This window comes from Danio rerio, chromosome 2 (genome assembly GCF_049306965.1).
Source record: "Danio rerio strain Tuebingen ecotype United States chromosome 2, GRCz12tu, whole genome shotgun sequence".
Taxonomy (NCBI): Eukaryota; Metazoa; Chordata; class Actinopteri; order Cypriniformes; family Danionidae; genus Danio; species Danio rerio.
The window spans coordinates 12,340,809-12,366,536 of NC_133177.1; the positions used below are offsets into that span (position 1 = coordinate 12,340,809).

At 34.4% G+C, this 25,728-nt stretch overlaps 2 protein-coding genes and 1 long non-coding RNA gene across 8 annotated transcripts in view; 1 reads left to right on the plus strand and 2 right to left on the minus strand.

The window, feature by feature from the left end:
• abhd3 (abhydrolase domain containing 3, phospholipase) overlaps window positions 1–421 on the minus strand; it is a 60,174-nt gene extending 59,753 nt beyond the window's left edge. For 2 of the 3 annotated variants that reach the window (XR_012386820.1, XM_073915985.1), the window contains exon 1: window positions 101–421. Coding sequence is in view for 1 of the 3 variants with exons in the window: in NM_001004569.2 (NP_001004569.1) it covers window positions 101–262 (162 nt within the window). In the remaining 2 variants the exon portion in view is untranslated. 3 annotated transcript variants of the gene reach the window in all.
• Window positions 422–9,738: 9,317 nt separating this feature from the next.
• Window positions 9,739–24,558, minus strand: LOC141377818 (uncharacterized). Of its 2 annotated transcripts, none has more exons than XR_012390801.1 (2): window positions 24,384–24,558; window positions 9,739–10,213 (listed from the first exon to the last, which is right to left on the minus strand). It is a non-coding gene; the product is annotated as an uncharacterized lncRNA (long non-coding RNA). The 2 variants fall into 2 exon arrangements; XR_012390792.1 differs by lacking the exon at window positions 24,384–24,558 and adding an exon at window positions 11,729–12,000.
• The window catches only part of ro60 (Ro60, Y RNA binding protein), a 489,528-nt gene continuing 475,546 nt past the window's right edge, over window positions 11,747–25,728 (plus strand). Inside the window, exons 1-7 of one of the 3 annotated variants that reach the window (XR_012388813.1) lie at window positions 12,025–12,070; window positions 14,047–14,625; window positions 18,011–18,231; window positions 18,500–18,646; window positions 21,710–21,759; window positions 24,158–24,295; window positions 24,404–24,520. Coding sequence is in view for 1 of the 3 variants with exons in the window: in NM_001037397.2 (NP_001032474.2) it covers window positions 14,058–14,625; window positions 18,011–18,231; window positions 18,500–18,646; window positions 24,158–24,295; window positions 24,404–24,520 (1,191 nt within the window). In the remaining 2 variants the exon portion in view is untranslated. Of the gene's footprint in view, window positions 12,071–14,046; window positions 14,626–18,010; window positions 18,232–18,499; window positions 18,647–21,709; window positions 21,760–24,157; window positions 24,296–24,403; window positions 24,521–25,728 lie in introns of all 3 variants that reach the window. The other 2 variants (NM_001037397.2, XR_012388809.1) reach the window with 2 other exon arrangements.

The window sequence follows — 25,728 nt, forward strand, 5'->3', positions numbered from 1 at the left end:
GCTGCATATATGACCCAATCACGTGCACGAGCATCCGAATCGCAACGTTCATTTATAAATGAACGTGAACACCAGCGAGTCCGACGTGCAGTCACCTTACCTTGGCCACAGATATCAGGTAGTAGCAGGCATAAGCGGCGCTGAACCCGAGAACTACCGATAGTCCAACCCCAGACCCGAATAGTCCGACTTTAACTTGGTTTTTGAGGTAAAGTGAAAGGTCACTCGTAAATAAATTGAAATTAAGCTCCAGTGAGATCATTGCCCTTTAAAACCCACGGTTCCGGATAATGAAACGCTCGGGCTGCCCCTGGATGTAAGGATGCGCGTCCAAATGCAAAGGTGAACGGAGACAGGAGTTCAGACACGGGGAGATGGGTGGCGCTCTGCGGAGCAACTCAATGTGCTACCCAGAGAAATGAAAGAAACCCGGTAGATGGAAACGCTGAAGGAAGTCGCGGGGGGCGGAGCTTACGACTCGCCATTTCTTGTCCTTGGTGTGATTGGACTGCAACAATGTCAGTTTTGAAGACATGCAGCGGACGTACAGTGAACGGAAACGATCTATTTCTGAAATGTTTTGCCTTACAACGGTATTAACAAAATGAATAAATTGGTACAAAGACCGAAGGGGTTAAAGTACATCTGCAAGAGCAATCAGCGTCTCAAAAACTTGTCTTAACCCTTTGACTGTCCCTCTAGCAAACGGTTGACCATGATTTACTGTTAAAGTCATTTAGAGAACGACTGTTTTAAATAATAGTTTACACTCACAGCATTGTTGGTTTACAAAATAAAATCAAATAAACATCCAGTTGCACTACTACACTTGATTATGGGTTTATTGTTAAAAAAAAGCATGTTAAATGAGAATCTGAAATGTTTTATGGTATACTTCTAGGTGATTAAGTATTTAAAAATGTTTTTTAATTGGTCTTATACTTGATATTTTCAGATTTTCATAGTATATGTATTAAATCTGATACTTTTACCATAAACCGACATATCAACCATTTGATAGAGGCTCATATTTTAGAAATAAGTGGATTTGTTAAAAAATGCATTGAGTGTGTTAACTAATGACTATGAGGCTATATTTCTGTAGCAAAATTGCATGAGAAATGAAGGCTTGTTTTCTTAAAAACAAAAGCATGTATACCTTTGAACCATATACTCAGATCATTTTTATCTTAAAAACAACAACAACAAAAAACTTCATTATAATTAATTTCTTTTAATTTTTTTCTACTTTTAATGCCTGGCTTAATATAATTTTGCACTTAATTTAGACAAGATAATTAATTTTAAAATATTGAACTTTTTTTACATTTAAGGAAATGACTATAGAAAGTCAGCATCTCACCACAAATAAATATTTGATAAATATATATTTTTACTATTATGACGTTAAATTAAACTATTTTTCGTTTCAGTCCACTACTAATGATTGCAGCAGCCACTTTGCATATACAAACCTAAGATAACATTTCAAATATTCACACACACACATTATATATTTATACTACCATTATTATTATACTATGATATACTATAATATGATTATACTTTCTTAAAATTCATATAAAAAATATTTTTATTAATATAATAATAATGGCTCTGTAAGAGAAAACATTTTTTAATGCAATGTAAATGCATTTTGCTGATAACTGTGTCATGTTTTAATACTGGGTAAAATATTAAAATACTTGTAAACAGATTTTATAATGTCACAAAAGACAGAAAATACAAACATATAGCGAAAATATACATAAAGAATAAATACCAATTCATCTCATACATGTTTATAGTGTTTTTATGTAATCACCGAATTAATTCACTGACCTATGGTTTAATGATGGCTTTCTCTTATAGTTAAACTGTAAATGTAGATCCACGTGTATGTAATGCACCTATCTTTATATAAACATAATGAATAAACAGGAACAAAAAAGAGTTGATGTACATCAGCAAGAGGAACCATTGTCTCAAAAACTTGTCTTAAAACAAGCTAGGGTTATATTTCCATAGCAAAATGGCATAAGAAATGTTTTCTGAAAAACAACAAAAACATACTTTTTAAACCATATACTAAGAAAACAAGAATTAGAATTAATATCATAATTAATATATGAATTCATATCTTTAGCAATTTTGCACTTAATTAAGGAAAGATAACTAAAATAACAAAAATCCAATATTTATTTTTTACATTTATTTAAGGAAATGACAATAGAAAGTCAGCATCTCACCACAAAGATAACATTTCATAAATATATTTTGACTATTATAACGATAAATTAAACTAATTTTCTTTTCAGTCCACGACTAACAATTGCAGCAACAATTTTGCAAATACAAACCTAAGATAACATTCCAAATAGTCACACACATGCACATTACATATTTATACTATTCCTGAAGAAACCATATGATTAAACTCTCTTGACATGCATATTTAAATATCTTTTTATAAATATAATATTAATATATTATATTATAATATTATATTATAGGCCCCATAAACAAAATTGAATACTGTAAATACATTTTGCTGATCATTTTGTCATGTTTTAATACTGGGTAAAATATTAAAATATTTGTAAACAAATTCTATAATATTATTAGCAAGAAAAACACAGTAAATGCAATTATATAACGCTGAAAAAAATACTACTTCATCTTTTACATGTTTATAATCTTTTTTAATCCCTGTTTTAATTCACTAAACCATGGTTTAATTATGGCTTCCTCTTACCGTAAATGAAGAACCATTTGTATGTAATGCACCTATCTGTCTATGTATATATATATATATATATATATATATATATATATATATATATATATATATATATATATATATATATATATATATATATATATATATATATATATATATATATATTATTGGTATTATTATTATTATTATTATTATTATTATGTATATATTTATTATTATTATTATATTATATATATTTGCTGAACATTTCCAATCAAATTCATAACAAATCTTATAATAGGATATTTACATTTTAGCATAGAATATCTAAGTAAAATAACAAAAAAAAGAAAAGAAAGAAAAAAAAAAGCAAGAGCAGGTATACATAACATTTACCAATAGGGAAGATGAGTTTAGTTTTTGAAGCATATTTAGCTACATTTCTGGTTGCTTCACGACTTGATAGTCCTAAAAAGGTTTCAAACTAAATGTTTAAAACAGCCTTGAAATTGGAGATATTAGGCTACTTCTCCGACCATTTACACTTATGAAACTTGCCTAATAATATCAAAAGATTTAGCATGAACAGGAGATTGGTATTTCGTATTTTTTTCTTTATATTAAGTATGACCACTGTAATGCACCCATCTGCCCTACGATTATTACCAACAAATTACAAAATCAGTGCAAATGCGAAAAAGATGTGTCCCTTTACTCAACGTAACAAGCAAACTAACCAATCAGAATGGTATGTGGTGGCACTGGCACGATTGGACAAAATTTTATGCCATTTTACTGGTACATCTGAATTTGGAGAAACTCGAATTTTTCTGCAAGCAGCTAAAATGCCCAGAGCTGTGATTGAGGGAATGTATGAATAAATATATCATAGAACAGAAGGTTTCCGCGGCTCTGTCATGCCATCTATCTACCAGTGATAACTGCTGCCTTAAATCGTGTGCCTTTACCAACCAATCACATCCCATTATTGATGTCCACTGACTTTCGATCATAGATATATACACTAGATATCGCATAGGGACCCTCAGCATGCGTCAATAGCGCCGCCACATTGGTACAGTGCTCCCAGGACAAATGTCATTCAACCGCACTAGTCAAGACAGTGTTACGTGAAGATGCGGGACTTTAGCGCTGTCTACGGGTGTAGTAACGAGCAAACAAAGAAAACAAAGCACAAAGGCAGAACATTTCATAGGTAATATTACGTTTTTTTTTTCTGTTTTTGAATGTTCTGAACTTTTGTGCTAATCAGGTAACGTTATTGATGATGACAGTCTGCATTTAGCATACGGCAAAGCAGCTCCAACTCGAACTAAACACTCGGCTTATGCTAGTTTTGTTGAATAAAATCAGCAAACAATGCAAAAGAAATATGACAACGAGATGCTGCGCTGCCAGAAACTTATATTATTGTCGGCTAACGTTAGTGAAAGAGTCGTTCGGGGGATTCATTCACAATCGCTCCCTCCGTCAGTATAAGAAGTGAAAGCAGGAGATGTGTTTCAGGACACGGAATGGATTATATTAAATTTAACAGGGAGGGTGAATAGTACATTTCTGTACACGCAAACACAAGCTTTTTTTCAGGAATGCCCGTGCGGTCACTGATCCATCAATGTAGAAAAAGTGATGTAAAATTATAATATTCGTAATTAGAAAAAAAAATTACACACTAACATCCAGGAAAACTCCCGATCATAGATATATGTGTATATGTGTATATCTCTGGCTTTGGATGGCCACAGTCCTCCACTGTACCTTGGTCCCGCATTCATTTCAAAGGAGCGCTACCCTGTAGCAAGATGGCGGCGCTTTTGACGCATTCCGTCCAATAGACAACAATACGCCAGGAGACATATAGTGTATATATCTATGACTTTCGATACGACAGTTTGCCGTCGCGGAAATGAGAAATGTCATCAACACCTGTCGCAAAATTATCTCTGGCTTTTTTAATAACAGTTATGTTTTACCTTGGTTGCAGGGGTCTATACGCATATTGGTTCTATGCAGCAGTTTTGGCTTTGAATATTAATCAGGGTACGTGAGTGGACATTTAAGCATGTTACTAAGCAACGTCAGTCTAACCTAATTAATATTCAAGAGTGTCGTCCCATGTGTGTCGCTCTGTCGACCTTAATCCATGACTATTTATCACCAACATTAGGCACTGCACTTCTAGGTTTGTTGGTTTTCTTTGCTTTCACCTGCGTGCTCTTGTGTGGGTTATACTACATTGGTAAGAGTTATATAAAATAAGGTGATTTGCTTAATAATGACATAAAAATAATGCATGCGGATTTTTTGATTGAGTCTTTTTGCTGTATAAGTGTCTGGTTACCCTGCATAACCCCGTTTTCATTTAACACAGGCCTAAAGCTGCAGAATGACGCCCTCTAGTGACAAAACCTTTTTTCTTCACTTTTCCTTTTTGTTGACCTTCGGCCTCATTTAACTACCTGGCGTTTTACGTTTGTAAGACAGAATCTCTCACAAAAGATTAATATGTAATTAAAGCCTACTTTAATATTAAATTTGATTAAATTATTTAATCATCACTTAAGGACAATCACTTGCAGAAATAACTTTCCATTTACAAACATGAAAACCTAAATTAAATACCTAAATAAATTTTAATTCACACACAAACACAGATGTTGTCACACACACACACACACACACACACACACACACACACACACACACACACACACACACACACACACACACACACACACACACACACACACACACACATATATATATATATATATATATATATATATATATATACATATATATATATATATATATATATATACATATATATATATATATATATATATATATATATATATATATATATATATATATATATATATATCCTTTTGAGACCCAAATAATTTTTTTCTTTTCTTTTTTTTCTGTCATTTCCTACATACGTTGGGTTAAAAGTTAAAGAGTTTTTACATTTTGCTTTTATTTTTAATTTTACAGCATGTCCACAGTAGTGGGTCACAGAACCATTTTAGTAACATATTATTAATGTAACAAAAACAAAACAAAAAGGCATTTTTTCCTTTTGTATTGAAATTCCTGAAACAGTTTTGTCTGAAAGAGAGCCGAACTCCAAAAAAAAAAAAAGTGCTGTTAATCCAAAACAAATTTAACATAAAAGCAATTTAAAACTGATTGTCATTCTCGAATTGTCTGATTGTCAGACTCTAAATCAGTCTCCCTCAACTTTGCTTCAGTTCTGCCCTCTACAACATGCAGGCATTAATTACATTAAGATGGTCCTGGTGTCCACTATAGTGGACATTTAAAAAAAGGATGACATTTTGAAGCACAAACAAGTTAACAGATTTGAAAACTAAATGTATTGTTCCTGACACTTTAATAAACAAATTAATATGTAATAATAAAAGTAAAAAATCATTTAAAAAGGTAAATTTTACATAACTCTCCCCATAAAATGTGCTTTTTTTTGTATGTCGGCCATTTTGGATGCAGGGTAAGAAGTGGTTCCTAGCATGTCAGCCAATAAAATGACCTATCACTAGAAAGCCCAGGATGTCCTCTTAACAGTACAACAGGACTTGACAAGAGTAGCTCAAGCAATTCAAAGAAAATTCATAAAAACCCAAATGTCCATTACAGAGGACACAAGTCAATGGGCGGGGTCTCAGGAGGATATATATATATATATATATATATATATATATATATATATATATATATATATATATATATATATATATATATATATATATATAGTTTACTGTTACTATCAGAATTATTAAACCCCCTTTGATTTTTTATCTTTTTTTTTTTTTTATATTTCCTAAATGATGTTTACCAGAGCAATAACATTTTCACAGTATGTCTGATAATAATTTTTTTTCTTCCGGAGAAAGTCTTATTTGAAAAAAAAAAAAGTGTTTTTAAATTTTTCAAAACCATTTTAGGGTCAAAACTATTAGCCCCTTTAAGCTATTTTTATACATTTTATACATGGCATGTGCCTAATTACCCTAACCTGACTAGTTAACCTAATTACCCTAGTTAAGCCTTTAAATGTCACTTTAAACTGTAGAGAAGTGTCGTGAAAAAGATCTAATCCAATATTATTGACTGTCATAATAGCAAAGATGAATCAGTTATTAGAGATGAGTTATTAAAACTCTTATGTTTAGAAATGTGTTAAAAAAATGTTAAACAGAAATTGGGGGAAAATTTACGGGGGGGTTAATAATTAAGGGGATTTAATAATTCTAATTGCAACTGTATATATAAAAAAGGCTCCATAAAACTTCACAAGTTCATATATCCATAAATATTTGTTATGGATTATGTATTATACATTGTTATGTATTATAACTATTTTTTCTATGCCTGCCAGTCATTAGGTAGGGTACAGTGGGACCAAAAGTTACATGGGATGAAAGTAACAAATCGATTATTTCCATGCCCTGACAACATTCACTTTCCAGCATGCAACTCTTGATGGAGCTGCCAAATTTCAGAGCCGTGTCCTGTGGTTCAGAATTTCTGTTTGTAAGAGCGAAAAGTAAATTATTGTAGTGTTTCTTTTTTCCTTATTACAAGTTGGGTTTCTCTTTTCATGCATTACAGTAATGATCAATCTACAGGTTATCTAATACAGTAACACATTCTTAATTTGAAATGTCTGAGTTTTTCACTCAAAAGTAAATCAAGTTTAATGGCAAGAGTTCCTGTGGGGACGAAAGTAACATTGTTATTTATGTAGCATTGATAATAGACACCCTTATTTTTCACTTCCACATTAGAGTTTGCAGTGTTTGGATTCAGATCTTTAATAAAATTAATGTATTTTGCCAATAATCATAAAAAAATATTCAAAAATTGTAGAAAATTGAAACATTTTGCATTGTTGCATTGCTTTTGAACCATTAGATGAAAGTGAAATTTAAAATAAAAATGCAGTTTAATATTATTTTTTTGCAAAAATGAAGGACAAAATATGTTTGCAGTCAACATTAACAAGATTATAGTCAGATTTATTTAAAATAAACAAGATAAGCCAGTAAATCTAGCAACCCGTGTGTTACAGTACTTCGTCCCTGCTGATGGGGTCAAAAGTAACAATGTGCAACTTTTGTTTAAAGTGAAATTATATTAAAGTTGTTCTACATTGATACAAAATAACACCTGATTTTGATAGAGCCCTTTTGTGAGTTAGTTACCACAGCAACAATATATTTCTGTTAAAAACGTTATCTTTTTTTTAAATTTTTTTTTTTTTTTGAGATATTCATTGCATTGCATTGCATTGCACAACATTACAGCAGATGTTACAGCATCTCAAGTTTTTTTTTGCAAAAAAGAAATAAACAAATTAAATATCACACACATAAAAATAAGTAAAAATTAAAAACAATAACATTATCTGTAATAGAATAAAATAAAATAGTTAAGAGAGGAAAAAAAAAAAAACCAGAATATCTAACCCCTAAAACCCACCCCACCCCTGGGACTGAAGCTTATGCAGTACTGTTGGTGTGACCTTCACCATCTGGATTTTAGTCTAAGCTTTCAAGATAGAGGAGAAGAGGAGACCAAATCTTGTCAAATTTTTTCAACTTCTTTGCCATAAGAAATCTAATCCTTTCCAAATGTGCTAATTTAGTTAATTCTTCCAGCCAAGATCTAAATGATGGGGATTCTGTTGATTTCCAAAACCTTAGCACCAGCTTCTTTGCCACAATAAGACTGTAAGACAACAGTTGTTTTTGAGAATCCTGAAGTGATCTAGTTTTGTCTGAAATTCCGAATATAACCAAAAGTGGGTCAAAAACTAATTCACAATGTAAAATTTCAGATAGAATTTTAAATATTTTAGCCCAGAATGGGATCAATTTAGAACACAGAGCATAACTATGTAAGGGAGTGGCTAAGTCAGTCTTGCATTTATCACAGAAGGGAGAGGTATCAGGAAAAAGTTTATGTAGTTTTGTCTTGGTATAATGGAGCCGGTGTATAATTTTATACTGAATGAGACAGTGTCTGGAGTTGACAGAACAAGAGTGGATTTCCTCTAACGCATCAGCCCACAGCTCCAGACTTATCTCATCTCCCAGTTCCTGCTCCCATTGTGATTTTAGGCTCTCCATAAGAGGCAATTTTTTTGATAACAGTGAGTTATAAATGACTGAAATCCCATGGCAGACCTCGCCTCCAAGCCCTAATAGGTCATCCAGTCCAGCCGGATTGACTCCGTTTAAACAGGGTAAAAACATTATCTTTTAAAAATAAGTTTTTAATGTTACTTTCATCCTCGCTCTTCCCTTTTGTACTGTTTTGAAGTGCTGTATAGCTAAAAAATAATATAATTATAATATAGCTATATAGTATAGAATTGTTAATCAAATTTATTCATTCATTTTCTTGTCGGCTTAGTCCCTTTATTAATCCAGGGTCGCCACAGTGGAATGAACCGGCAACTTATTCAGCAAGTTTTTTTTTTTACGCAGCGGCCACAACCCTTCCAGCCACAACCCATCTCTGGGAAACATCCACACACACACTCATACACTACGGACAATTTAGCCTACCCAATTCACCTGTGCCGCATGTCTTTGGACTGTGGGGGAAACTGGGGCACCCAGAGGAAACCCACGCGAAGGCAGAGAGAACATGCAAAACTCCACACAGAAACGCCAACTGAGCCAAGGTTCGAACCAGCGACCTTCTTGCTGTGAGGTGACAGCACTACCTACTGCGACACTGCCTCGCCCTAATCATATTTATAATATCTATAAAAATTATTTTCTTGCTATATATAAGAGGTTTTATATAGGACTGATAGTGGTCTATAGAAATGTTAGATGCTTCAAAAAGGCATTGAAGTGTAAAATAAACAAATTAAAATTTCTCTTAATTTAATTTGCAATACAAATAACATATAATAAAACGTGGTTAAAATATACAAAAAAACAGGAAAATTAAACAAACTACAATGAAATCAAAATTTTAATTATTCAATTCATAACTATAAATATACAATTCAATTCATCTTTATTTGTATAGCGCTCTTACAATATATATTGTGTCAAAGCAGCTTCACATAGAAGATAATAGTAAACTGAAACAGTATAAGTCCAGTTTTGTGTTGTAGTTCAGTTTAGTGTGGTTTAATTTTCACTGAGAGCATTAAGAGAAACCAGGTATATTGGGGGCATGACCATTTCTCCTATGGCCAAAGGTCTTGTGCAGAACTGCAATCTAGGCGCTGGAGGCTGGAGAACGCACGAATCCATCGTGGAGAAGCTACATGTGGGAGAGCATCTGGTGTACAGGCTGGCCCTTCAGGATCAATGCTAGGACTGGTCTGTCACTAGGGTCTTACAAGGATCAGTCTGATGTTCTCCACTCCTCCATTACCACCACAGCAGCTGCTCAGGATACAGCCTGGTCCATGATTATGGAAACCTCGGGAATCAAATAAAAAAAGATAAGTGCAGATGCCGTCCAAATTATAATGTCTTTAGGGAAGTGTTCCCGGCTAAGGTTGCCCTAAATAATGCAAACTAACAATCCTTTAGAGGACAGCATTTGTGTTTTATGTGTATTCTTATGCAAAGAGATGTCTTTAATCTAAATTTAAACTGACAGAGTGTGTCTGCTTCGCGAATTGTGCTAGGAAGGCTGTTTCAGAGTTTAGTTGCTAGATCAGCGAAAGATCTACTGCCTACAGTTGAGTTTGATATTCTGGGAATAATCAATTGTTCAGAATTAATTGAGCGCAGTGGACGTGAGGGGCTATAATACACCAGGAGCTCCCTCAAATACTGGGAAGCTAAGCCTTTCATGGCTTTGTAGACAGTCAATAAAATTGTAAAAATTTATACAATATTTAATAGGGAGCCAATGCAATGATGAAAGAACTGGAGTAATAATATGATCATATTTCTTTAGAAAGCACTCTAGCAGCTGCATGAACTAGCTATATTAGTTAATTAATTAATTCATTCATTCATTCATTCATTAATTTATTAATTAATTAATATATAGCTATATTAAAATAGATTAAATTACATCCAAATAAATAAACAATCCAAAAAGTTTTAAAGATTAGGGTTTAATTGCAATATAGTGAAGTAAACTGCATGAAATATTAATGTGAATATGATACAATATCCCACTGGGTTAAACTATTAGAAAACGTGTGATAAATATTTAGCATGAAAAATAAAGTTATCATTATTGTGTGTCAACATTAAATCTTCTGCAACGATATCTAACTCGTGAATTTGTTTTACATTAATTTACACCTTGTCGTCCAATTTATGTATGGCATGGCCATTAAAAATACAGTGTTCCTTAACCAGATGATTTTTCAAGTTACTTATAAAGAGAATGTTACTTCAGTCAGGTTGTAATGTTTTAAGTTGACTAGTTACACAATAAAAAAAAAAAAATCGTTAATCGGATAAACTTTATAAAAAAATCTGGATTTTTTTTTCCCACATCGCCCAGCCCTAACATATATATATATATATATATATATATATATATATATATATATATATATATATATATATATATATATATATTTTTTTTTTTATTAATTAATTAATTAAATAAAAGAGTATTATTACTGATTTAAATTTTTAATGGAAAACTTCATTAAGGTGACAGACAGTTAAGGGGTTAAAATGAGAAAAATGGGATTGAAATAAACACATAACCTAAATAAATAAATGCATAGGCCTACATAGGAAAAACGTAGGCTAATGTTTGAATATATATTTTTACAGTATAAATGGGATCCTATAAAATGGGTATTCATGAACAAAATATAGCCTGCCCTATAACTTGACATATTAATAGAATTATCCTGCAAAGCTCTACAAAACATTTACAAAGTAATTTTAAGTTTACTGATATTTAATCACTTGATCCCTTTTCCCAGGACAAAAGCGAAAAAAATGCTTATTTTCTTACCGACGTCTGGACGTTGTCTTGGGCTATGTCTCACAACCTAGTACACTGCCTACATAGACGGCGTTTTAAGGAATGAACAGTGTTTTCCGACTCCAAATGAGAATAAACTATCTATATACACCTCAAATTATTATAACCCAAACGTTTAGTCTTAACTAAACAGATGCAGATCACGTTCCAATGCTAGCCAGTGATGTCTACCTAGCAAGGGAACTAGGTTTTGAGCTACAGCCATCGTGTAGTCGGGAATCTTCGCACTGCTCTTCTTCTTTGAGTCTGATTTTAAGGGAGGAGCTGTAACTCTCGGAACATCCAGAGACTTTTGGAGAAGGACAACAACAGGTAGGAAGCTTGTGGACTTATTAAAAGTTTTCAAGACGTATTGCGACATTTCTGTTCTTGCAGAGAGTGAGAGAGTTTATTAAGCGGCCAGATAGTGATGTATATTAGCATCAGGCTAACTGATGTCTGTCTACCCCTCCCTTCTTCATCATCGCGAGTCTGGTTTAAAGGTTGTGCTCTTGATGTTGTTGAACAGTGTTGATGTTGTTTCGGTTTGATGGAGCACTTCAGTGTTAACTTTACAGGCTATATGAGTGTATTTTAAAGAGGCTTTGCTCGCAATTGCTAACTGGCTAACAGGATTAAAGGCGCTAGTGATCTGAGCCTCATAAAGCTGACAAAACAAAATGATACGCTCAGTCTCACACGATTTGAAGAGCAGAGACTTTAAAATATATCATGGTTTAGGTGATAAACAATTTATTAACATAAATCTGCATAAGTCATTTAATGTTATTAACGTCAAGCATCTTTACTTTTTTCCTTAGCTTTTTGGAAAAATAAGTAGCTACAAACAAACGCTATAAGTATAAACATTACAAGACTTTTTAAAATATATTATTCTCCATTTGTTGAATTTTATATATATATATATATATATATATATATATATATATATATATATATATATATATATATATATATATATATATATATATGTATAATTTATTCACTCATTGTTATTATTAAATGTTGTTATTAGTTATTAAAAATCTACATCTAGATAGATAAATAGATAGATAACTTAGATGGATAGTGAGATGTATTATAATATATGTCATTTTATATATTTCTTATATTTAACCAATAGATTTATAGACACAGGTTGTTTAATTATATAAAAATGAATTCAAAATGTAAGCTAATATATTAAAAATTTTTATTATTACTTATAAAAGTATAAATATTATTGTGTATAAATAATATTGACAAGTGTTGTTATTAGTAAATAAAAAATAAGGTCTGTCTGTCTGTCTGTCTGTCTGTCTGTCTGTCTGTCTGTCTGTCTGTCTGTCTATCTATCCATCTATGTGTATATAAATCTATTGTTTAAATATAAACCAAAATAAATGCCCTATATAATATATCTATTAATCATAGCAATCAGTTTCTGTTTAATGGAGAGAAGATTTGTTTTCAACATATCTCTAAACATAATAGTTTAATTAATTGATTTTTATCTCTGCTATGATGACAGTAAATAATATTTGGCTAGATATTTTTCAAGACACTTCTGTACAGCCTAAAGTGACATTTAAAGGCTTAACTAGGTTAATTAGGTTAACTAGGCAGGTTTGGGTAATTTGTAATTACTTACTTTACTCACTATATGGTGCTCCTAAAATAATACCATGGTACTTTCTTGGAACATGTAATGTGTGTTGCCATGGTTGATATATATTGTTTTTTGTTTATATTTAATATTTGAACAATAGATTTATGTGCACACAGTAATGTTTAAAATGTAAAAAATATATATATATATATATATATTTATTTAATTATTTATTTAATTACTTATTAATTAATTTCAGGGTGATTACCATATATGGAAATTTAAAAAGTACCATAGATGTATTAGTTGGATTATTTATCATTACATTATTGACCTTATTCTTCAATGTGAAAGTGTGCTCGTTTTTGTGATTGTATTAGAATCGATTCTCTGTGGGAGAAATGATTAGGAATGATAAACGGCAGAAAACGGTCAAACTACTTGTTCTACAAACAAGTGTGTCCATGACTATACAGACATAGCTGGATATAATGAGAAAATATCAGTTTGGATCATCAAGCAGTGTAACGAGGGGTTTTTAACGTCTAAAATTGAAAGGAAGTAAATAAGATCGGAAGGCTTAGGCCAAAGAGATTCAAATTGCTGCGTCTGCTTGTATGCGAAGAATAAGGGCAACTTAGTGTTGATGTTCTATGCTGTGAGTCTAATATCTGTATATGTTTTATATGTTTGTCTGTAGGACGGCTAATTATGGATCCAGCATCTCATCCAGAGCAGCTGTCAGTTGTTAACGAACAGGTGCTGAACTCGGCGGACAGATCAGTGACTGCAGCTGTATGTCTGCGCCGCTTCCTCTGCTACGGCTCTGAAAGCTCCACATACAGCACTAAAGAGTGTCCTCTGGGCATCGAGAATGCCCTCTCCTTAATGCAGCTCATCGAGGGGGGTCGTGGGTCTGAGGTGGTAGACGAGGTCAGACGCTTCAATTTGGAGGGCCGCGCTGTCCGTCCAAACCCCGGCCTCTTTACTCTGGCTGTCTGCTCGCAGCATGCAGACTGTAAAACTAGACAGGCCGCTTTACGGGCACTGAAGGAACTCTGCCGGTCCCCCATGCAGCTCTTTACATTCGTGCAGTATAAGAAGGAGTTGAAGGAGGGCTCTGGGATGTGGGGCCGGGCTCTGCGGAGGGTCGTGACTGATTGGTACAATGGTCAGGATGGGATAAGTCTGGCGCAAGCAGTGACCAAGTGCAAGCACAGGGCAGGCTGGTCCCATCAGGACCTCCTCAGACTGTCCCACATGAAGCCTGCTAATGACAGTGAGTGCTTGAGTAATGGTTTGACGTGAAGAGGAAGCAATGGTTTAATGATTTCAAGTGTGATAATTTGGATAATAATTAAAATATTATTTTTTTTTAATCATTTTTATTTATACAACAGTTCTGTCTGGTTCTCGAATTTGAGTGGCTGATAGCAGTGAGATATTCTGCAATATCAGAACTCCTACAGCCTCCTTACCAAACCGTATTACTCCACCCAAATAGACTGACAGCAGATCATTACTCAGAACTCATTACAGTTTGACAAATATTGCAGTTATTGGACAACATAATGTACTTTTAATGCTGTGTTCACACCAGACGCGGAACGCGCGGATAAATCGCGCTACTTGCGCGTAAATAGCTGCGTGAACATTTGAGTTTACTCGCTTCATACGTGCGTCAAACCCCACTTCATTCGCGTGTCAAATTCACATCAGAACAGATACGGATTCGCGTGATGGGCAGGGCTTCTGTCTGCCCGAAAACTCTAGCTTCATAGCTAAATGGCTAACATGGATTTTATGAAGAAAATAACAGTGTTTATGTGCTTTATGAAGACTGAAAAACAGCGTTGATACTTTTAGGGTTGTGTCTGAGTCCACTACATTCTTTCAGAGGTGCATTCAGCTCTGTGAGCTCATAAACTCTTCCAGAAACTTAACCTAGATGACGGAGGCTTTCAGCGGTGCTTCTAACTTAGCCAAGCCGAGTTTGATGAACTGTTGTCGGTGAAGGCTGGAGGATTTCCCTCGGAACACCGACAACAGGTTCTACGTCACAATCACGCCCCCACAAGAGCAAGCTTCTGATTGGTTTACGCGGCGCGAATGTACGCTGAAGTTCAGATTTTCGAAATCGAGAGATTTGCGCGAAACGCTCGTTTTTCGCGCGCAATTTGCGTCATTCGCGCCGCGCTATTCGCGCATATCGCGCCGCAGGATGTCTATTCGCGCTTTTGCATTGACTTAACATGTAAATCACTCGCGCTTGACACGCGTGCCGCATCTGGTGTGAACGCAGCATAAGGCTTTTTAGGGCGAGAATGTAGTTGTTTTGATTGAAACAATGCAGTTTATTCATAAGGAAAGTTTGAATATGCAGTTTATTTACTTTAAATATTTATAGTTTTGGAGATACAGCGCCATCAACAATATGGTGACACAGACCGCATAATCAGCCCTTAAAGGAGGGAAAACCCAGCGTAATTTTAAACTACAGCTGATTAAAAAAGTGACTTTCTAAGTTGATCTCACTCTATTTTGTATGTTCCAGTGTTGTCTATACCAGGGATGGGCAAACTCGGTCCTGGAGGGCCGGTGTCCTGCACAGTTCAACTCCAACTCTAATCAAACACACCTGCTTATAGATTTCTAGTGATCTTGAAGACACTTTTTGGCATGTTCAGGTGTTTTTGATTAGAGTTGGAGCTAAACTATGCAGGACACCGGCCCTCCAGGACCGAGTTTGCCCACCCCTGGTCTATACCATAGCAGTCTTAGGGTGTTGAGTGTGAGATAGGACTCAAATATTAGGAATGTATGTATTCTGTGTTACACTCTTTATCTAACCCTGAGTTACTTTTTGGTTGATCATCTGTTTCTTATGAGTTACTGCAGACTGGTTCAGTAAACAGAAAGAAAGAAGAAATCCATGTGTGTGTTTAGGATTTTTCCTTATCGCAAACAACAGTAATCTGGTAGTGTTTGCACTGTTCTAACTTTTTTGAGGTTAATTATTTTGATCTCCCAATTGCAACAGAGAAATACTGGGAAATCTCTGTAGAGATTTCATGCCGCTCAGCCTCATAATCTTGAAATGTGAGTAAAATCACTTGTAGTTTCTTATACAAAAGAGTTTTTAGACTCTCCGTGTTTTTATATATATATATATATATATATATATATATATATATATATATATATATATATATATATATATAAAAGAAATGTGCTGAAAAAAATCTCTGTTCAACACAAATTGGGGGGAAAAATAGCCCCCCAATAATTCAGGGGGGCTAATAATGTGTGTGCGTGTGTGTGTGTTTATGTATGTATATATATATATATATATATATATATTCATTCATTTTCTTGTCGGCTTAGTCCCTTTATTAATCCGGGGTCGCCACAGCAGAATGCACCGCCAACTTATCCAGCAAGTTTTACGCAGCGGATGCCCTTCCAGCCACAACCCATCTCTGGGAAACATCCACACACACTCATACACTACGGACAATTTAGCCTACCCAATTCACCTGTACCGCATGTCTTTGGACTGTGGGGAAAACCGGAGCACCCGGAGGAAACCCACGCGAAGGCATGGAGAACATGCAAACTCCACACAGAAACACCAACTGAGCCGGGGTTTGAACCAGCGACCTTCTTGCTGTGAGGCGACAGCACTACCTACTGTGCCACTGCCTCGCCCCCTATATACATACATACAAACATATACATAACATTTTTACATTTTTTAAGAAGAGAGACAATCACAAATGTATGTAAACGCTGGTACTATTTTGATAAATGGTTAAAAGACAAAACGTTTTCTTGCATCAACGTCTAAATAAATAAGCAGAATTTCTTTTGTTTAACGTTTCGTTATGTTTAACATTTTTTTTTACCATAATTCACAGAAGATACCCACTAAAATTGCATTAATGGTAGCAATTGTTCATGTTGACAAACCTTTTGTCAGGTGTTACTTTTACTTTTATTAATTATAATTTTCTCAAATTGTTAAAATATGTGATAATTTAATGTTCAATTATACTTTTATTTTAGTAAGTACATGGCAAAATAAATGTTTGAATAATAAAACATTATTTCACCCATATTTTTAAATTTTCACAAAAAGTTTTGAAATATTAATGCTATGTTATGCTTTATGCTTTCTATGTATATAAATTCAATCTCCTATGTAAATTGTATTAAATTCAAATGCCAAAATTCTATATGTAATAATTTATTTTTAATTTGCTTAGTACAAAATTTAATTGAATAATTTTGTATTTTCTTATATTATATTATATTATATTATATTATATTATATTATATTATATTATATTATATTATATTATATTATATTATATTATATTATATTATATATATTTTTAAGTAATACTAAGCAATGCGACTTTCATATATGTTGCATTTATTATTAAATACTTTTTACTGTCACAATATAAATAAAATAAATGTGCCAACTAAAACTGTTCTAGCACTTATCACAATTTATAAATAATCATATCAAAGTTTTAAAGTCAGAACTTTCTATATTTGTAAAGCACAAATACTCTATGTAAAAAAATAAAAATAAAATTTTTAATTGTTGTGTCAGAAATCACAGATTAAAATTAAGTATGTGTTCTTGTTCTACACAGACATTGCTCTCGTTTGCAAATACATCACGAAAGGATGGAAAGGGGTTGAGGAAGCATATGCTGAGAAAGACAAATCTGAGGATCTGCAGAAGGTTTTTGCGTATCTGGAAGCTGTTGAAAAAGTCAAACACTCCACTGATGAACAGGAGCTCATTCATCTGATTGAGGAGCAGAGACTGGGGAAAGAGCAGCTTCTCACCAACCATCTCAAGTCCAAAGAGGTTTTGCCACACTTGACTAATTAATTATTACATATTTAGTGTAAAAAAAAAAAAAAAAAAAAAAAAGATTTTTTGTGTGTTTTCAGTGTTATTTGCTCAAAAACAAAACCATTTAAATACTCATGTATGCAACTGGTAAACTGTTAAAGGCAAAAAGTAATTATGGTAATTAAAGTAATTATGTGGCACCATAAACATTTTGGTGCATTTTTGTCCAAGACTTCTTAAGTATGTTTTTAATGCCAATGTTCTTTTTGATCCTTTTTAGGTTTGGAAAGCATTGCTCAAAGAAATGCCAGTGGCTGTTTTATTGAAGCATTTGGGGAAGTTGACAGCAAACAAAGTTCTTATACCAGGAAGTCCTGACATTGCTGCTGTTTGTGGGAGGATTCAGGAAGAGACTGTTCTGAAAAAGGTATTTTTAAGACAATAGTTATGTAATGAAGTTGAATGGCTCCCTGGTCATCCGGAAGGAGAAGGTGGAGAACCGACAAACTTTTAAATGATTTTAATACTGACAAAACAAACCGGTGTCAGCTCCTTGCGGAGACTACTGCCAAACTGAAATCAAAACAAACATAAAGGGCTCTATTTTGACGGTCAATGCGCAAAACGGAAAGCGCAGGGCGCAAACCCTTTCAGGGCTTGTCAGAATCCATTTGATAATTTAAGGCCGGAAAAATCTGCTTTGCGCCGTGGCGCATGGTCTAAAAGGGTTGAGTTTATTTTCTTAATGAGTTATAGGTGTGTTTTGAGAATAAACCAATCAGAGTCTCATTTCCCATTCTCTTTAAGAGCCAGCTGCGTTGCGCCATAAGCGCATTTGCTATTTAAAGGACGTAAAGTAAGTGGAAGTGGAAAAAATGAGCATTTCACAAGCAAACAGTTAACAGTTATTTTAACAGAAAACAGTTAAACAGAGCATCTACCGCGCAAGAATGAGAGATAATCGATCTACTTTCACTTTCGCTCTCGTGGATGTGGAAACCTTTACGCACAGACATCAATTAGCCTATAAATAATTAATTTTGTTTGTTAAGCACAAATATTTGTTTAAAAACAATTTCTAAATTCAGTTCTAATTTCCAGCAAACGAATAAATAAACAATAATAACGAAGTGTGCTCAAAAACCTGAGTTATATCCTAAAACACATGCTGTGCCCCATATGGTATAAAACCTGCAGGTGGGAAAATCTAAGCTTGTTTTTAATAAATCAAATATAAATGTGGATATATTAAATAATACTGCTAATAATAATAACTTTATACAAAAGCAAATTGTTATGAATGAACTGAAAAAGCCTCCCGAGATGAAGAAGGCAAAAAAACAGTGTTTTTTATTTATTTATGTAGGCTAGGAAATAATATGTTTTGTAATATTTTAATCCTTTATATTTATAACCTTTAAATATTCTTATTATATCCTATATATATAGGCCTATCCTTAATATTAAAATTTTTTCATATGTAAAGATATTTGCGTATTGCTCTACATCTTGTGTGTAGGCTATTAAGCAGTGTGTAAGCGAGGCGCAACTCTGCGCTGGAGTTTAGACCGGGTTTGATTTGGCCTAATAAAAAATCTATTATAGTTTCTCAAAATAGCAACGTGCCAGCTAGGGGTGTCACGATTTTTAATCGAAATCGACCGAAATAAATGCTCAATTTCAATTATTGAATCAAAAAATAGAATCGTCGATGCTGCCATGCCCCCATGTCACGTCAGCTTGGCTTGCCAAGCAGGAAAAAACAGGCTTGTTGAAGTGCTTATTAAACTGCAGAAGCAGGAGACCCGTCGACAGAACTTAAACCCTCTCCTCTTTCAATGAAGTCGCCGGTATTTAAGCATTTTGGATTTCCAGTGAGTTATGTTGACAACATTCGTGTTGTCGACAAAAAAAAACACAGTTTTGCAAGCTCTGCTATGTACGTATTACATACGGTTCGTCTGATAGAAAACACCGGCATCGCGATCCTCCGCCCGCCCCCGTTGCAAATCCGCTCGCGAAAAGTACACACTCAGGCCCTGTTTATACTGTCTTTGTTTTTAAATGGCATTTCAGCCCTCCTTCCTCTCTGCCTCTGAAAATGCACATCACGTGACCACACAGACACAGACGCACATACAGCCTTGCGCTCGAGACAGCAGGTCCAGGCAGTCAAAGGACTGCTTCAATCTTTCACTCACTTGTACTTAGTCATTTTAGCGAACACCTCAGATACTGTTGGCTGGTTCCTGTTGGTTGTGTCTTTTTTACCGACACCATTATAACGACACAGATCACTGCCTATTCCAGAGTCCCGCAGAAAAAGTGATTGACAGGTGGTAATTATGTGTGTATCTTGCCTTTATTCATTTACTGTATGATTTGTTTATGGTTAAAACAAAGACCATGCAGGTCAGGTAGTTTAAACGGTTGGCTACAAATAATTAATTGGTCATTAATTAATTAATTACTCATAATCGAAAATCGAATCGTGCCTTTAGAATCGAAAATGTAATCAAATCGAGGATTTGGAGGATCGTGACACCCTTAGTGCCAGCAGTGCGCCTCAGAACGCCTTCCTTTTTAGACCAGAACGCCTATGGGCGCACATATGAGCGCAAATGCATTTGCTATTTAAAGAGTGTGACGCAACGACTCAAAACGACTCTTGTGCCAAGCTGAAACTAGCAAACAAGTATTGTGCCGGGTGTGAGATAGGACCCAAACTGTCCAGACCTGGTCCTCTCTCTTCTTCCACTATTATAGCCATGGTCACACTGCACTTTTCTTCCCATAGACTTCCATTCATATACATGTGGCAGACCGGAAGCGCAAGCTCGTGTTACAAGTTTTGCAGTTTGCTACATTGCAAAGTTCAAGCTTGGTGAACTCTGACCTTCGAAATCGCATCATGTGATTGCGTGAGACCAGAAAATCAAAAACTAACTTCTCTGTACAGAAATTTAAAATATGGATCCCACCCCTTTTCCCAGCACCGTACCACAGAATTTCGCAAACTCAAACTCTAGTGTGATCGCAGCAAATCTCTTCTTCTTTTAAGATCCAGAGCTCCTTCGTGAGACTCGGGACAGGTAGCACATACAGGTGACGGCCGTTAGCACTCAGGCACAAGTTCATTAGTACTCTTTCAAGTTACATCTACTTAATTCAGTTATTCAGAAATGTATAGTCAGGATTACACCATGTCAGGATTACACCAGATGCAACAAGACAGAAATATTTAAAAACTTGTGATTCAGAAATAGTCAACACTTTGTTGGTTTTCATCAAGAATTTGTATATGCCGTCATCTGTTTTCTTGTATATTATGACAAATAATTAACTGCACTTGAAGCTTTCGTACAATGAAAAATTAAACACCAAAAAACAGTATGTGATGCCATAACAAAGATAAAGAATATGGTAATAATTTGTGTGCCATTTATTAATCTATGTATAGTAACATATAACGGGTTCTTAAACTTTTCAGCTTGTGACAACCAAAATAACAATTCCAGCGACCCCCCACTCTACTCGGAGGTGATGTTAAACATACAAACATTGCACACAATGGTGCACACACACCAATAAGAACTATATAAACAATCTTATTTACAATACAAAAAAGTGCAACTGTCTTAACAACCATATAGTTTATACAACTCATTTGTTTCATTTAATATTAACCTCACTTAATGAGAATGATGGGCACAATGTTTACAGCACAAGACTATTTTTGATTTTGGAAAATTTGCCATTTGGAAATTGTCATCTATGTTCAGTCCAGTTGAATTAATCTAGTATTAGAATTGACAGGCTGATGGCTTTTTATCTGCATGTTTTATTTATAAATATAATTTTTAAATACTATTTTTATCTTCTGTAGGTTATGAGTTATATATGGTAATTCTAATTGTTTAATAACATGTATGATATTCTTGGAAATCAGCAAGCAATTGTCTCGCGACCCCCACCTTGGGAACCACCGTTATATAAAACAGGAACATGGAAAGAATACTTACCCAAAATCTGTTATTAATCAGTCATCATCAGAACACAAACTAAGATATTTTAGCTGAAATCTGAGAGCTCCATCATCCACCATAGTCAACAAGGGTCGTGACATTTTCAAAGCTCAGTAAGGGAACCTAACACCTTCAATCGACTCAGCAAAAGCCAAAACATTGCCGAAAAGTTTTTCGCTTTGACACACAAAACTGTTCTAGGAGCTTCATTACAGTTAATAAATTCATATGGAATGTTTTGATAATACTTTTGGTACCTTTCTAAAAATGTTGTTACCCTTGTTGAATATGGAGGATGAGAGAGCTCTCTGTTTTCATTGAAAATATCTTAAATTGTGTTCTGAAGATGAACATAGCTCTTGGGATTGGAATGACATGTGAGCGAGTAATTAATAACAAGAATTATCATTATTAGGTGAACTAATCCTTTGAACGAGTACACACCTTAATCCATAATATTGTCCTATTCAAAATTGGGTAAGTACTGTAATTAGATTACTGATGTGAGGTCCATGTAAACATGCTCAAATTTTAAATGTTTTGGAATTATAGTGACACACTAGACTGACTCATGGGCATCTACTAAAAAGAGAAATTGCTTCAAATTGCCAGTATTACAATAGCAACCTTATTGTCAAACATACACTACTTGACAAAAGTCTTGTCTTCGATCCCAGTTGTAAGAGCAACAAATAATAACTTGACTTACTAACTAGTAATTACTAGTTGGTCATTTGGAAAAGTGGCAGAAGGTAGATTTATTCAGATGAATCATCTGTTGAACTGCATCCCAATCATCACACATACTGCAGAGGACCTATTGAAACTAAAGATTCTTTCAGAAATCAGTCAAGTTTGGTGAAGGAAAAATCATGATTTGGGGTTACATTCAGTATGAGGCATCCGAGAGATCTGCAGAGTGGATGGCAACATCAACAGCAGGTATCAAGCTATTAGTGTTGCCCATTACATGGCAAATCACGGAAGAGGGCAAATTCTTCAGCAGAGTAGAGCTCCCTCTCATACGTCAGCCTCCACGTCAAAGTTCCTGAAAGCAAAGAAGGTTATGGTGCTCCAGGATTGGCCAACCCAGTCACCTGATACGAACATTATTGAGCATGTGCGGCGTAAGATGAAGGTTGAAGATGAATTCAAAGAATCTTAATGAACTCTAGGAGTCCTGTAAGAATGATTCCTTTGTCATTCCAGATGACTTTATTAATAAGTTATTTGAGTCACTGTAGAGAGAAGTATGGATGCAGTCCTCCAAACTCATGGGAGTCATACACAATAATAATGCTTTTTCCACTGCATTGTGAATTATTATTCTATACTGTACATTATTTCTGTGACAAGTGACTAGACTTTTGTCTAAGCTATGTCAGACCTTTATGTCTGAATTAAATAATTAAAAATCAAGGCATGATCATATTTTATTTTGGTAAAATAAGTGTAATCTAGAGGCCTTTGCCTTTCATAAAAGTCATTTCTGATACCAAATAATCAACTAGAAGTTATCATTTGTTTTTCCTAAAATTTGGATAGGAGACAAGACTTTTGTCAGGTAGTGTATTCTTTTGCAAAGCCCTATGTTATTGTTCTCAGACAATGCTTTAATTTGGAGAGATTTTATACGAGTTTTTCACGTCAATCCTTCAAAAATTGTATGTTTTTGTCAAAAGTTAATATTAAAAAAGATTTCAATTTTTTTTCAAGTTTTTGTTCATTATGTATTTTTAGTTTTATCGTTATAAATCTTTTTATTATAGAACAGTGTTATTTATAAAAAGCTATTCAATTAGATCTGTTTTTGCCATGAAGTAGCCAGAGAAGCTGATATGACAATAGGCTCAAAACTCTCTCTCCATGTAAACACACCCATTTTGTTTGTTTGTGTTCTTTTCTTTTTTCAGGCCAAAACACAGCCATTCAACATACTTGCAGCGTCTGAAAACTATAAGAGAGGTCACGGGAAGCGTAGCAAGCTGAAATGGGAGCCAGATAGAGACCTTGTTCAAGCACTGGACTGCGCGTTCTGTAAAAGCATTTCAGTGAGTGGCATCATCCAAAGATCATTGATTAGATTTGTTTTCAGCATTCTATAAGCAAAAAAAAAAAATCTAATTGATGTTAACCCACCACTCTCTTCATGTCCCCAGACCATGGAGGCCACAGGCAAGCGGTTTTTGGTGGCTGTTGATATAAGTTCCTCTTTGAGCAGTTTGTGTCGCGGCAGCTCCATCAGCACTGTGGCAGTAGCGGCGGCAGTGTGTATGGTAAGACCACAGGCCTGTTTATCCCACTCAGACACACTGAAGAGCCTGGAGTCATATTCTAAACTATTATTTTGGTCTTAGAGGAGGAAGTGTGCGTGTGTGGCTGTCAGGGTCCACCCCGTGCATATTTCACATTCCTCGCATATTCCTTTACTGATGGGACGCTCTGGTCTCGTAAACATCAATGAATCGCCTCTCAAGTACATTACTCTGTTATGCAAGTCATGTGAAAATATTTTACATACTTGAGATGAAAATTAAATGTTCAAATAGCAACGAGAACTTTATGAACTCAACAAGATCAGGACTTTACTAAATTCTTTGCTGCTTTTTAAGTTATATCAATTAGTTATGTAAAGGAAAATAATTAAACAATGATAATGTTATTTCATGTTGGCTTAGCGATACAGTGCATCTGGAATGTATTCATAGCTCTTCAATTTTTCAACATTTTTTTTATGTTAAGCCTTATTCCAAAATTATTTAAATTCTTTATTTCCTCAAAATTCTACACACAATACGCCATAATGTCAATATAAAAATATTTTTTGAATAGGATGCCTTAAGCTTGGCACACTTGTGTTTGGGAATTCTTGCCCATTCCTCTTTGCCGTACCTCTCAAGCTCTATCAGGTTGGATGGGAAGCGACTGTGTACAGCCATTTTCAGATCTCTCCATAGATGTTCAATAGGATTCAGGTCTGGGCTCTTGCTGGGCCACTCAAGGGCATTCACCGAGTTGTTGTGAAGCCACTCTATTGATATTTTGGCAGTGTGCTTTGGGTCATTGTCCTGCTAGAAGATGAATCGTTGCCCCAGTCTGAGGTCAAGAGCACTCTGAAGCAGGTTTTCATTCAGGATGCTGCATTCATCTTTCCCTCTTTCCTGACTAGTCCTCTAGTTCCTGAAAGGCCTATATTTAGTTAATTTAAGTTAGCTCGGAAGCTGTCTGTAAGGTAGTTAGTTCACTTGTAGATGTAGCAGAAAATAATGTTTAGGGAAATAAGTAGTTTTTTAAAAACATTTAGTAATAACATAAGCAAATAAAAACTATTTACATATGTTCTTTTACACAGTTGAAACCAGAATTATTAGCCCCATTTGATTAATTTTTATTTATTTTTTAATATTTCCCAAATGATGGTTAACAGAGCAAGGAAATTTTCTAATCATGTCTGATAAATGTTTTTCTTTTGGATAAAGTCTTA